This window comes from Prunus dulcis, chromosome 1, assembly GCF_902201215.1.
Source record: "Prunus dulcis chromosome 1, ALMONDv2, whole genome shotgun sequence".
NCBI classification, from domain to species: Eukaryota; Viridiplantae; Streptophyta; class Magnoliopsida; order Rosales; family Rosaceae; genus Prunus; species Prunus dulcis.
Window position 1 is genome coordinate 1,018,853 of NC_047650.1, and position 12,553 is coordinate 1,031,405.

The window sequence follows — 12,553 nt, forward strand, 5'->3', positions numbered from 1 at the left end:
GCGCACAGAGTTGTTTGCTAAAAATAATGAGGAGAGAAGGAGGCCAATTTGCAAAATTCATGGGGTAGGGAGACGGAGGGTCTCTCTTTGTCCTATTTTTCTGACTTATTAGGGCAGAAGTTGAAAGCATTCTTGTCTAGAAGAAACTAGACCAAGTCACCAAGATAGATAGCAATCTGCACGACCAAAACAATTTTTCCTTTTTAGCCGCCGGGTAGGCGGGTACGGATATATGAACTGTTCTTGAGACAACTATATTTCCAGAGGAGAGAGAGAGAGAGAGAGATATATATCCCTCCGCATATATATAATTACGATTATAATTAGTTCAATGACTAATCTCACTCATGGATAATTGCCCTCTATATATTCTTTAATTATATAAGTTTTTTTTGTCTTCTCCATACATCACATGAATTAATTGGAGCAATTCGGGACATGTTAAGATACCGAAAACCCAACAAAAAGAAACTACGTCCGTTAAAACAAATCTGAGCTTAAAAACTCTATATAAGTCGTCAAAGTTGTAAATAGAAATTCAGTTTAGTCTAATAAAGTTTAGCGATGTTCTGGATCTCCATAACCTAAATAATCCCCAAGTGTCGTTATGTACAATCGCAATGATTGATGTTAAATGGTTCTGCTTGGTGGAAAATTGATTAAGCTCTATTTCATGGAAAGAAAAAAAAAATTATCTTTACTAATCTTAATTTAATCACTAAACTCTTGTGAAACCAAGATAACAAAAAAATCTTACATAGAAAAGCTAGCTTCAAAAACAGTGAACATTTTGGTGCCATTAGATGATGGTGACGGACCACATGCTTCCAAGATGTCTGACCTCACAAGACAACTTATGATGTTTCGTGTTTTTCTTTTGGAGGGTTGGGGGCTGAACTTAAACCAATCAGGACGTTCTTCGTGAAAATGGTAAAAATTTTGCCAACTTGATTGGAGAAGGAGATATGAAAATACGCAGTAAATTAAAACAGCTCTTCAACTATAGCTTGCTGTGTCACATGCAATAAATACGTACGTACGTACTATGAACAGTTTAACTGCATGCATATGCATCATGCATCTGCAAAGCAGTGAAAAGTGTTCCAGAGAATGGGAGCAGCCTGTCGTGGTAGAGTTGCTAATTTCTATCACAAATGAAAACCAGCCACACAATATTACATTTCGATTGATATTTCAACTGTTGAAGAATGCAGATCAAAATTAGACTGCACGGACAGTTGTACATGCATTATAACGTATACAAATATAAACAGTTTCATTGAAATTGAGTGCACCTGCAACTCTTCTCTGTATATATACTGTGTACAGAAATGTGATCACACGAAAACCAGCTAGTCTGAGGGAGGAGAAAAACATGTATAATTACGGGGATACATAGTACTGTTTTGTTATAACCAACCAATTACGTTCCGTCACGAACGATAAGAATTTTACTTAACAAAGCGTGATAATATGCAAATTTCTTCTCCTGAGAGACTGAGAGAGACTTGTTGTGCTGCTCTTTTCACTCATAAATTCAAAAACATTGCTTGCTACTTTAATTAAAGTTTAAAAGTAGTTCTGAGGGAGACTTTGGTGTGACCCAACTGGACGAATTTTTGAATATTTAAAAAATTAAAATGAAAACACAATTAGTAGTCTCTGGCTGTTGAAGAATGTGAAAGTACAGCATTCCCATATGCAAGAATGTCACGGTGGTACGTATAGAAGATAGAGTTGGTCATTTCGACTCAAAAATTCAAAACCCAACTCACTTGTTTACTACTTTACGTCTACCTTTCACGAATTAATAAATTATTCTTTTTCCTACTCTTCTCCTACTCTAAGAAAAAAAAAATTGAACTAATGAGATGACTTGTAAAAATTTGAATGATCCTAAAATATATGGCCAATACAAAAAGACGATGCATCATTTCGGATTAGACTTTGGTGGCAAAGCTGGACGACTTTTGGGTCTTCAAATCTTGAAAGGAACGAACCGTTGCAAAACAATACACAAAACAAATGTTTAATTTTTTTTTCTGTCATGATTTCTGCAGCCATTAGCCATTTGTGGGTACCCAAATAGCTGCCATTTTCATTTTTTGACCACAAAGACACACAAACAGATCATATCATGGACTCTGCGCAGAGCTCTCACATGGTGGTTGGGGCCCTTTGTCCTAATTTCTGACTTCATCACAATGACTTCGCCATTGAAAAACAGAACCCTCCTTCAGTTTTTTTTTTTTTTTGGGTACCAAGACTGCCTAATTTGTCATGACATCTTTGTTCATACCCAAAAATTATAGAAATGTAAGCAGAACCCTCATATTATTGACTGTGTGAAGTATAAAAATGTTGGGTTCAACAATTTTTATGTAAATAAATAATTTATAGTGATTGTCGATCAGCAAGTTAGATCTTGTGAAATTATATTGAATATTTGACGATACATTCCGTGCTATTTACTATTTGGTAAAATTTGTTTTCATGATAAAAAATTTAGAAAATTTTCCTAAAAGTCTAACTTTGTTTTGATTAATGTGTGGCTGCAGTTTGCTGGCATGCATTATACAGTACTCAATTATATGTTCACTATTCAATATTGTTTGTTTATTCTGAATGGATTTTTAGAATCTCTTATTTTCTTTTTTTTAAAGAAGAAGGATCTAAATCCATACTATTCACATGATATTCAAATTTAACAATGATGTAAGCCAAACAATTTCTGATAAGCCTCATATTATTGACTGTGAAGTATAAAAAATGCAGGGTGCAACAATTTTGTGTGTATAATTATAAATAACTTACGGTGACTGCCGACCAGTATTATTTACTATTTGGTAAACGAATGAAATTGGTTTTCATGATAAAAAAAATTTCAAAAAAATTCCTAAAAGTCTAACTTTGTTTTGATTAATGTGTGGCTGCAGCTTGCTGGCATGCATTGTACAGTGTTATTGGTACTCAATTATATGTTCACTATTCAGTATAGTTTGTTTATTGCAAATTAGGGGTTGGTTGAGTTGGTAAAAATCGTTATCTTCACTATTCAGGTCTAGATTCGAGTTATGTTGCCGACAATCTATCTTAATGGGTAATCTGTAAAAATTCAAAAAAGGGCTAAGACTCCCTCTATAAGTCCTCAAAGAGATCTTGATATGCTTTGACCTTTGGATGAGATAGTATTCACTCCACCTAAACTTTTCTGTACCCAAAATAAAATAAAATAAAATAAAATAATATAGTTTGTTTGATCAATTTTCATAAATAATAAGGTAGAAATTTAATCATCAACAGACGACGTCCGACTATTCGTTGCTTGATTGATTGATAGGGAAACAGGAAAATTACCGTTAAACAAAAGTGATTTTAATAATTATAGGATCCTTTTCATACGTGCTGCTGGTGAACTACTGCTGTGATTAGACAGAAAACAAAAAGAAGTTGTAAAATTTAAATGATTAGACCCCAACATCTCAGATAGATATTCTCTTGCTTTCGGTTGTGTGTGTAAATCATTTGTGTTCTTTGTTTGCTTCACAAGCTAAAATGAAATTAATTTATACGATCACTATAGAATAAAAATCACATCATGATGTATAATTTGGCAGGTCAGCTTTGGGACTTGGGAAGATCTTTAGTTCTGGACTTCTTCTTCCCCAGAATCCTTGTGTGTTTTGTGTATTGATGCAAATTTCTTCTACTGTAGATGATCACAGCTGATTTTAATTATCATTTGATGACCTTTTGGGCCAGAGGATCTCCATTTTTTTGTTTTTTGTTTTTAACTTTGGTTTTGGAGTGGCTACATTTGTAGGGCATTGATTGAACGATTGTGGTTGTGGACAGGAATCAACATGATGGGTCAGACAGAGTCCAGGTCTCAATATGATGGTTCATGTATCTGCAGTCCTTGCCATGTAAGCTTGTCCTGGTGTTTGGATGAGGAAAGTAACTACAAGACAATGAGACATCATGGGTGGATTTGGGTTGCATTTGGTAAACTCATGGGCTGGGGTCAATAGGCCTCTAACGGGCAAGCTGGTAGGTTCTAGGGTTGATGGGCCCTTAGCGGGTCAACACATACCAAAAGTGTTACAGTCACACTGAAAAATTATTATTTTTTATTATAAAGAATCTCCTTCATAATTGTTTTGAGTGCACAAGAAGGAAAAGTATAATAAACACAATGTGGAGAGTGATGTAGGTGAAGAGAAACCCCTGTTTTCTGTTGTTAGGCTTGCTAAAAGCCTACCATTATGACAATGAGTGTGTAACTCAAGTAATTAAGAGTATGTATCCATGCATCTGATGTTCTAGGTTCGATTTCCCCATCCTTCAATATCGTTTGTTTAAAATTTAAAATTGAAAAAAAAGGCCTACCATTATGTGCCAGCTTAGGAAATACAGGCTTCAAAATATAAAAAACCCAACAAAGCAAAAGGGTAGGAAAAGGTGGGAGGGAGCTTGGACTGGTCAGCAGAAGATGGTAGTTCTGTGATTGGGACAGATTGTCTGATCATAAGCTTATGTGATTAGGATTTAAAAAGGGGTTAATCCTGGAAGGCCTTGTAACATCAACACAAAAGGCTATTTCCATCGGCCAAAACATAAATAAATCAGTAAAAACCTCCATACTTTCATGTCCCTAGAAATGACAATCATTGATAATTATGCCTTATTCACATATGATTTGTAGGAGATTTCATGTTTTTTTATAAGTATAATCAGAAAATTAGGATGAACCAAAAGCAAATTAAGAATGGCCTGAAACCAAAGGTTGACGTGTCCCAAATGAGTCAAATTTCAGAGTCAGCTAGCAAGCCATGTCTGAGACACACTTCTAAGGCAACCAAGTTTAGAGTATGGAACAGGTGGAGGCATTGAAGGCAGAAACCTTGTAGGAGACTCCAATAGGAAGCTTGGAAACAAAAGAACTGACCAAAAATGGTAAAAGAAGAAACCCCCCTAGTGAGTGTGTAACTATTGCAATTTCCAAAACACACACACAAACAAGAGTAGAAAACCAAAAATGTGTCTTGAGGCAAAAGGAACAGAATCACAAAGGGATGCTATAAGGGGAGAGCTTTTTGTAGAAGTGTGAAAAGCAAATCTGATTGGTAGGGGGGGCTCCTTTTGCTATAAGATAAAGAGGTTTGACAAAGACATGGCACCAAGAGAAAAATGTGATCCACATGATAGGAATTGTAAAATTGTCTTAGAAACAGTGACTTCAAAAAACTTCACCCTTGTCTAAGCAATACCTACATTTTATCTCATACCCTGTCTTATTGTTTATTTCATTCCCAAGTGTTTCACCCACATGAGCCACACCCTCTTCTCCAAATGGGGTGGCTGCACTCCCTCTTCTCTCCTTTGAAGAAGCTGTGGTTTCGCCTCCATTCAGCTCCGAAGAAAAGTAAGTTCTTTTAGTGATCACTCACTCCCAACCTGCATTTTCCCAAACTTTAGCATGCAAAATTGCACATGCTTAGCTCCAAATCAATGAACACATCCTGCATTTCCCTCCATTTTTTGTCTGTCTCACAATCTCAATCTCTTTGCTTTACAACTGTTATGCGAGCGCACGCGCACACACAACAAAAACACATTTTCTCATTCATGCATATACCTCTTCTTTTCTGTTTCCTTCCTTTCTCTTCTCTCCACTCATTCAACAAGAATCTATACAGAACACCAATTTACAGACTGCTTCCCCTTGGATGTTCATAATATTTATACTATCTTGAATCATTTGGCCTTTGTTTGTAGCAGGAAGAGGGATATACATTCTGTATGAGGATGTAAAATCCTGCCCCTATGAGGATGTGCATGTCCTGTGGTCAATACTAGTGGAGGCACATACACCTTCTTTGCCATCAAAAAGCATGAGCGAAGGCTCCAATGTTCTTCACAGTATATAAGAGAGTTCCAGCCAAGTATATACAATATTTATGTTTTACTGTTTTATACTGGTGTACATGTAAAAAGGTTTTTACCCCAGTTTTTTTTCTTTTTTGGTGTTCTGTAAATGTAATGCATTAAAATATATGCTTTTCTTGAGTTTTTGAAGGGCTCAAAATCTGAATGAATCTTTCTTCTACATCATAAGATATGCTGTATGCTTTAAACTTAAGTTGCAGAGAAGCCTTGCCCAAATCAATGGTAGTTTTTAGTTGTTTTCTATTTCTTTCATGTGGTTTGTTTTTGTTGTTTTGTCTATTTCAGTGGTTGAGGTGGCTGTTTTTGTCTCTTCAGTTTGTCTATCAAAGAATGGATTGGACACCTGCATGATTTACATGTCTTATATAAAATGTTTTGGAAAAGAAAATATATCATCCACATCGAGTAGTTTGTCATGGCAAAAATGTCAAGCAATCTTTAATAATGCGACTTCTTGGCTTTGATTCTAGAAAATCAGTGAACTTAGATGACATCCCCTTTAAAAGGTGATAAACAAAACAAATAGACAAGTCTATAATTTAGTACATAATTAGCGTTTAGTGGCACTCAATTTTCACTTTATTGCATACTATTTTCAAAAATACAAAATTAAGTTAATGTTGAGCCCGGATAACATTTCAAATCCTCAGCTAAGATTTTGTGTGTGTGTCGTCCACTTTTGCACATAACTAAATTTTTTCAAACTCTCATGATCCATTTTTTAAGTATAAAAACCTATATTTTTAATTATTTATGGAAAATATTAATTCCAGGCCAATAGTAATAGGAAATGTGTTGAACATCGGTGTCCTCTCTGACCAAGTCCATGAATTATTGAAAAGAGTTATAAAAAAACCTCTGTAGTTGATTGTTTTATGCGTGACTTGAAAGCTAGAGGACCATTTCTTGGAGTAAGAGAGCTTGAGTCTTGACAATTTTTGCTGTTTTGTGCGTTGGAAACATAAAGTAGTGACAAGCATTTTCATGCCACTAGATATTTGTTACTAAACTTGGATATTTTACAACTTTTTTTCTTCCACTTTGGGGATATCCAACTTCAACACGTTTTCTAGGGTATGACTGGCCACCAAAAGTCCCTATCCTCCTATCCTCAACTTAACTTCAAATGGGGAAGTTATGAACCATGGAAGTCAGTAATAAAAGAGAGAATGAATGAGAATGAATGAGTGTGGAATTGAATTACGGATTTGAATGTGAAATTTACATCTTTTTTTTTCCTTGTGTTAATAAACACATGAAAAGTTAGGAATTTGAATAATTTAATATCCATGTATTAGTAAAAAGTGAGAAATTGAAATAATTCCAATAGTTTTGGGAAAAAAAACATGCTATAATATTGTTATCTAAATTGCTTCATTTAGAAAGAAAAAAAGCGACAAAACTTACTCTAATTAACATCTACTCACATTAGAGTTCTAGCAAATTTTCCACCCTAAAGAATAACAAGCCTAATTCTCAGTTGAGTATAGCTCAGTTGGTTGAGCTCTTCCACTTCTGTCATGTGGGCATAGGTTCGAAACCCCCCGCCACCCAATGAACCTCCTCCCCCAATCGCTTGTACTAAGAAATAAAGAAAGAAAGGGGAAAAAAAAAAAAAAAGATTACTTGCCGACAAGAGTTTTTTTTTTTTTTTTTTATAAAGAAAATAAAAAAAGAACGGCAACTCGGCAATTAGTGTTGTTGCTGATTTCTTGTCATGAAGGCTTTCAGCACCAATCCAAATTAGTTTGGTGGCTGACTTCTTCTTAGCAACTTAATGAGATGATAAAATTTCAGCCAAAACGTCCCCAATCCATACAAAACTTAAATATGACACCCATGAGGACTGCTACTAAATTAATTAATAGATTAACAATACCACCATATAGAATAAGGGACCCATCATTTCGAAAATTACATCATCATATTTCGAAAATTAGAATAGGGGATCCACCATATAGAATAAGGGTTATAAAACCCTTAATGAAGTTTTCGAAAATAATGTTTGAGTACAATTGAAAACCCTGTCAATCTGAATGCAGGGCAACGCGTTTGAGATTGAAAAATCCCTTCAGAAATCCTGCACAAGATGAGCATTTCCTTTCAATAACAGCTAAAAAACTAGACACCAATGGCAATGAATTGATTTCAGGCAGGCACTTAAGGCATATAACTCTTTCATACTAGTTCATAACAAGGTTGCAGAGACCAGGTTCCAATCATACAAGTACATATCATTTGCATAGAAAGGCTGTTCAAAATTAGTAAATACATGAAGGAAACTGAAACAAGTACAGTCTTTATCCCCAAAACCTTACTGAAAGTTAAAACTTATAAAGACTACTGTGTTATACTAACCAGATGCTTTAATAGCTTTATAAGGCCGATGCAGACAAGCGTTCAGCTACATTTGGCAGCCACTCTTTTAAGTAGGCATGGCAATCTATCTCAACATTAGACAAGGCACCAAGAGGAGTGACAGTAATCTGAAATTAAATTATGAGGACGTGTTAGTATGCACACGCACTCTACAAAAATAAGTTTACCGAAATTACAAAAATACACACATATCCTTCTTGAAGAGATCGGTGGTCACTATCATCCTCGTCGACTTGGCCACTCCTTATCTACAAAATTGAAAACAGATCCTCAACATGATGCACGCAAATTAGGAAAAATTATGTCTTTCACTTAGGGCTGTTCTAAACAGCATCATGTTTGTACAGCTCATTCACTCGAGTCAACCACAATCAAGTATTTCCATCTCACACATTCCAACAAAATCAACTAGAAAAGACCTGGGGAGTGTTTGATAACCCAAAAGTGTGCTGAAATTGACAAGTTAGTACTTAATTAAGTGTGTTTTCAATTCTAAATTTAGCACTGAATTTATCAGTGGTGTTTGATAATACCAAAATAAAAAGAAAAGAAAGGAAATCAACACTTAGCATGAAAAAAAATATAGGCAAGTAAGAGTACTTTGCACCTTGTTCAGTGCAAAATATAAAAGAACGCAATTTTATCATCCTTTCCATCATCTAAAATCTAAATCAAACTTAAACTGAATGTTGTTTAAACCTTATACATTATTACCATAATTTCCCTCCTTACTACCCTTGTTGCAACTATTGCCAGTAATATCCGTACCACCACCATCATTACCACCTCATGTTAGCCAAATCCTGTGTCTACTATCACATTGGCAACACTACTTTCACCAACACCACAACCGCCAAATTATCAACCTTTTTAAGCAATAACAAACACATCAGTTTTCCATCAAAATACCTCACTAGAACTATTTTCAATTATTAACTGAAAAGTGTATACATTATGAATCTACCAGTCACTAGGATCCAAAGTGATTTTCTTTCACTTGAATGAATATTTAAACTATCTTTTTCCACAGAAAGGTCAATTTTGCTTTTGAATGACGAAGAAAAACCAAAATATAGACGGATTATTTCTAGACTAGTTTCCAAAGAAGAACACAGAGTAATCCCCAACAGAGACACCAAACACTAGACTTCTTGATTATCTAACTCCTTCATCAACTCTGATTCAAGATTTCTCAATCAATTACCTTGCCAAAACTATAAAGTTTCCAAAGAAGAAATGATAAGAAGGTAGACAATAGATAACACAGGGGAATGAGAAAATAACGAGAAACATCCAACACTAATAATATATCAGCATAAACAAAAAGCCCACTAGCCTTCAAGCAGAAGTGAGGTAAGGCAAGGCAAATATTTATAAGTGAATACTAGAAGTGAGGTAGACAATAAATAACACAGAGGAAGAGGACCCACTTCTCTCGTGAACAAAAGATGTTCTGCTGATGTAGCTGATGTATTAATTTCTGTAGATGCTGTTGAATCCGTATCCATTACCATTGTTGACAACATTTTTCCTGCCGCCTTGTCAGACTCAGAAGTAACTTGCCTCCACCCCATTTTGATTAAACTTTTACCTTGCTTAGTGAGCTTATACCCCTATTAAGGCACAAGAAAAGAACAGAACAACATTACAAAGCACGTGTCAAAATCTATGCATAACAGAAGGACTAATCCTCTTGTCATAAAACTGGAAGCATTATCCTGGTAAATCACATTTAAAATATTATGGTAAAATGCTAACCTAGCCAGGCTTTCTAGTATAATTTTCATAATCAGAACAACCAAAAGTACATTGTGGGAACACAGTTCAGAAGTTAATACATTTAAGATGAACAAAATGTCTGGCACAAAATTCCAGAGATGTAAATGTTCTATAAGGCTAACTTCCTGTTAGCCTCCTGGATTGACTACTGCAATTCGTAATATTAAAGGAGATTACATACCTTAACCATTTAACTAAGAGCAAACCAAACAACCTCATTGCATTTCAGTAAGACTTGCTAAAGGATATAGCATCGAAACAAACTGCCTACAAATCTTGCATTGAAATGGAGTCGGAGGGAAACAAGAAAAATACAAAGAGAGACCACAAAGGAAAGAAAATAAACTATTGATCTAAATTACTTCTGTAATGAAATAGCCTTTATATGTAATATTACTGAACTTATCAATGAGCTTTGTCTACTGTAGTATAGTCAATTTAAAAATGACTCACACAGACGAGCATATTGAAGAGGTGGAAAAGAGGAAGGACTGAGAACTAGGCATGCAAGTTGTAAAATTCATAAATTAAGGAGAAGATCAATCTGACGAAGGTCACTATACTGAATATTCCCGAAACACAGCATGCATCCTGAAATTTACCTTATGATTAGCAATATTTGCTGGCAGATCTATATTCAAGAAACAGTTTTGGGGATAAGTTTTGTTTCTTAATTCCGCCAGTACTCCGTTTATGATAGGTAAGCAAGCCTCGGCAGCAAGTGTGAAGTCATTAATACTGCTCTTAGCTCCAACCCTGTAATGCCAGTATTCAATGTATTCATATAGGAGAATAAAAAGGTCAACATAAGACTTCTTTACTTTCTTTTATAGTCAAAAAAGGATGTATGGCAGCTGAAGGAAATTTTGGCAAAAACAAAATACCATTAGATTCAGCATCAACTTATGTACAAATGAATATTGTTCAACAAGCAATACAAGTATCAAACCTGTAGTGTATACATACCAATCATAGGATACAGAGATTGCAGGTACACCATTAAGAAAGGCCTCACGAGCACCAGCCACTGTTCCAGAGTAAACACTACATTTCCAAATACAGAAATCTTTCAATAAAGTTATGAGCAGAAACAGGCCAGCAAAATAAAACTGTATTTTGTGAGGAACAACAGTTGGATTAGTGAGCCCACTCGAGGGAACAAAACTAATTGGGTGAATTTTAAGATTTCCTGAGAACATAGTATTTTAATCAATCATCATAGCTTTTAGGGAAAAGTCGAAAAGACTGCCTCCTTATGATAAGTGTGTTTGGATATCTTATGCGAATAAAATCATTCTAGTTTCCTCACCACAACATCTGGTGAAAATCCAAATCTTTTCAAAAGCAACTGGTGAGTATAAAACTATATTGGTGTTCAACAAATACAAGATGATCGATAGTTTCACTGACCCAATTGAACTGGGCTTTTTCAGAGTTCATACAGGGCATAGCTGGTACTAGTTACAGATATCTTTCTGTTTAATTGCAAAAGTCTTGAGACAAAATCAGGATAACAAATTACAGGATGGAAATAGAAGAGGGAAAATTACTAACATGTGATAACCACAGTTGCTGCCCATGTTTATGCCACTGATTACCTGTGTGTAAAAAGTACAGGTAATTAGCAATCAGGAAAGAAAAAAAAAAAAACCAGATAAGAAATGTAACCATGGCACTAGTACAGAAGTGAGAAAGATTTACCAGGTCAGGAATTGAAGGAAAAAGCGTTTTGGAGATACCCAGAGAAGCACAATCAGCCGGACTTCCTGCAAAGTTGATCAAGAATAAAGATTCTTACTTTTTCATTTTTTTGTGTTTTTGCGCAAGGGGTAGTGACCATTTTGTCATAAAACGGGAAAAATGCTTATGTGGTTTTGTAATTTCCATACCAGAAACAGCATAGGCTGTTGCTCCATCAATATGCACTTGCTTGGCAGCAATTGGATGACGCCATGTGATGCAGTGACTCACAGCTGACTGTTCCCTGCAAACGGAAATGAAAAATTTTTTTTCTATCAATAAACAAAAGACTGGAATGAATTGGGCAAAGTGAAGAATATTTTTAGTGTTTGATGGTTTTTAAGTAACGTACGATTCAGGGGCGCAGACAAGAACATTGTAGCGACGGGTGGAGACGAGGACTTGAACCAGAGCCAGAAGTCCAGGACCTTCGATTCCGTCGTCGTTCGTCACCATCACTGTGGGCTTGTCGCCGGAGATGATACTGTTGTTTTCCATTTCCTTTATTCTCTGAACTACCGTTTCGGAATTTTGGACCAGAAAAGACACAATAGAAACAAAGAGGTAGGCACACCGTAATATACTTGAACTTTTTTTTACATTTATCTTTTACTTTTACTGATTAACTGAAATAAGAGACTTTTAACTTTAATTTATCCTCTTTTTTTTATAAATTCGACGGAAAATTCGAACTTCACACAGCTTT

At 35.3% G+C, this 12,553-nt stretch overlaps 1 protein-coding gene and 1 long non-coding RNA gene across 2 annotated transcripts; one reads left to right on the top strand and one right to left on the bottom strand.

Annotated features, from left to right (window-relative positions):
• Positions 1 to 5,277: 5,277 nt before the first annotated feature.
• On the top strand, positions 5,278 to 6,137 carry LOC117615420. The gene is made up of 2 exons (XR_004584011.1): positions 5,278 to 5,425; positions 5,779 to 6,137. It is a non-coding gene; the product is annotated as an uncharacterized LOC117615420 (long non-coding RNA).
• A 1,643-nt stretch (positions 6,138 to 7,780) lies between these two features.
• Positions 7,781 to 12,390, bottom strand: LOC117615607 (5'-nucleotidase SurE). The gene is made up of 10 exons (XM_034344718.1): positions 12,200 to 12,390; positions 11,997 to 12,091; positions 11,809 to 11,873; positions 11,662 to 11,705; positions 11,074 to 11,151; positions 10,710 to 10,863; positions 9,759 to 9,941; positions 8,517 to 8,576; positions 8,308 to 8,435; positions 7,781 to 8,029 (listed from the first exon to the last, which is right to left on the bottom strand). The coding sequence occupies exons 1-9, from the start codon at positions 12,343 to 12,345 to the stop codon at positions 8,325 to 8,327; spliced, it is 936 nt and encodes a 311-aa protein (XP_034200609.1). The 5' UTR covers positions 12,346 to 12,390; the 3' UTR covers positions 7,781 to 8,029; positions 8,308 to 8,324.
• Between the last annotated feature and the right edge of the window lie 163 nt (positions 12,391 to 12,553).